The sequence below is a fragment of the Lottia gigantea genome, assembly GCF_000327385.1.
Source record: "Lottia gigantea unplaced genomic scaffold LOTGIsca_797, whole genome shotgun sequence".
NCBI lineage: Eukaryota > Metazoa > Mollusca > Gastropoda > Lottiidae > Lottia > Lottia gigantea.
The window spans coordinates 1-1,310 of NW_008710655.1; the positions used below are offsets into that span (position 1 = coordinate 1).

At 44.9% G+C, this 1,310-nt stretch overlaps 1 protein-coding gene across 1 annotated transcript; it reads right to left on the reverse strand.

Annotated features, from left to right (window-relative positions):
• Positions 1–1,157: 1,157 nt before the first annotated feature.
• On the reverse strand, positions 1,158–1,307 carry LOTGIDRAFT_146417 (hypothetical protein; the record flags this gene model as incomplete). Its single annotated transcript, XM_009066778.1, has 1 exon — positions 1,158–1,307. A coding segment is annotated over one exon (150 nt), but the record flags the coding sequence as incomplete, so codon positions are not given.
• Positions 1,308–1,310: the final 3 nt, after the last annotated feature.

Here is a 1,310-nt window from a genome sequence, read left to right on the forward strand (position 1 = left end):
GATACAAAAATTTTAAAGGGGTCTCGTCTGCAGTAATATGAACAAAAAATTACCTCGAACAAGTTTGGCCTTATTGTCACCACAATTATAAGAACTATGGCCAAATATAGTTATCTTATCGTGCGATTAGGTAACTAGAATTGCAAGTCAGACCAAACTTTCGTTTCTTTTTTTATAGGCACTCCAGTAAGGGTCTGACGACAGCCCTCTTGAACGTTCGTCAAATTTACCTTTTGACCTAACCTGATAAACACCGCGTCACAAAATGTCAGCGCTGGAGAGGGTAGAAATTTGATTGGTTAAAGCAGACGTCATAGAGTTAACACGCTACATAGCCAAGCTGCTTTACGGAAACAGTCGAGACTTGCCCAATAGCCACACTGCTTTACGGAAACAGCCGAGAATTGCCCAATAGCCACACTGCTTTACGGAAACAGCCGAGAATTGCCCAATAGCCACACTGCTTTACGGAAACAGCCGAGAATTGCTCAATAGCCACACTGCTTTACGGAAACAGCCGAGAATTGCCCAATAGCCACACTGCTTTACGGAAACAGTCGAGAATTGCCAAATTGTGGATAGCCACGCTCCTTACGGAAACTGTCGAGGATTGCCGAATGGTTGGATACTTACATAGCCACGCTGCTTAACGGAAACAGCCGACAATTGCCCAATAGCCACACTGCTTTACGGAAACAGTCGAGAATTGCCCAATAGCCACACTGCTTTACGGAAACAGCCGAGAATTGCCCAATAGCCAAGCTGCTTTACGGAAACAGCCGAGAATTGCCCAATAGCCACACTGCTTTACGGAAACAGCCGAGAATTGCCCAATAGCCACACTGCTTAACGGAAACAGCCGAGAATTGCCCAATAGCCACACTGCTTTACGGAAACAGCCGAGAATTGCCCAATAGCCAAGCTGCTTTACGGAAACAGTCGAGAATTGCCCAATAGCCACACTGCTTTACGGAAACAGCCGAGAATTGCCCAATAGCCACACTGCTTAACGGAAACAGCCGAGAATTGCCCAATAGCCACACTGCTTTACGGAAACAGCCGAGAATTACCCATTAGCCACACTGCTTTACGGAAACAGCCCAGGATAACTCATTAGCCACGCTGCTTTACGGAAACAGCCGAGGATTGCCGAATACTTACATAGCTACGCCGTAGAATTCATGAAGAGCTGTAGATATCGAAACATCAGCCTGCTGTAAGACTTGATAGTACCGTAGTTTACTATCTAAATATCCCCAATGTAAAATATGATCTTTTAGTTTCTCTTTAGCTTCCATAAATATTTCTGA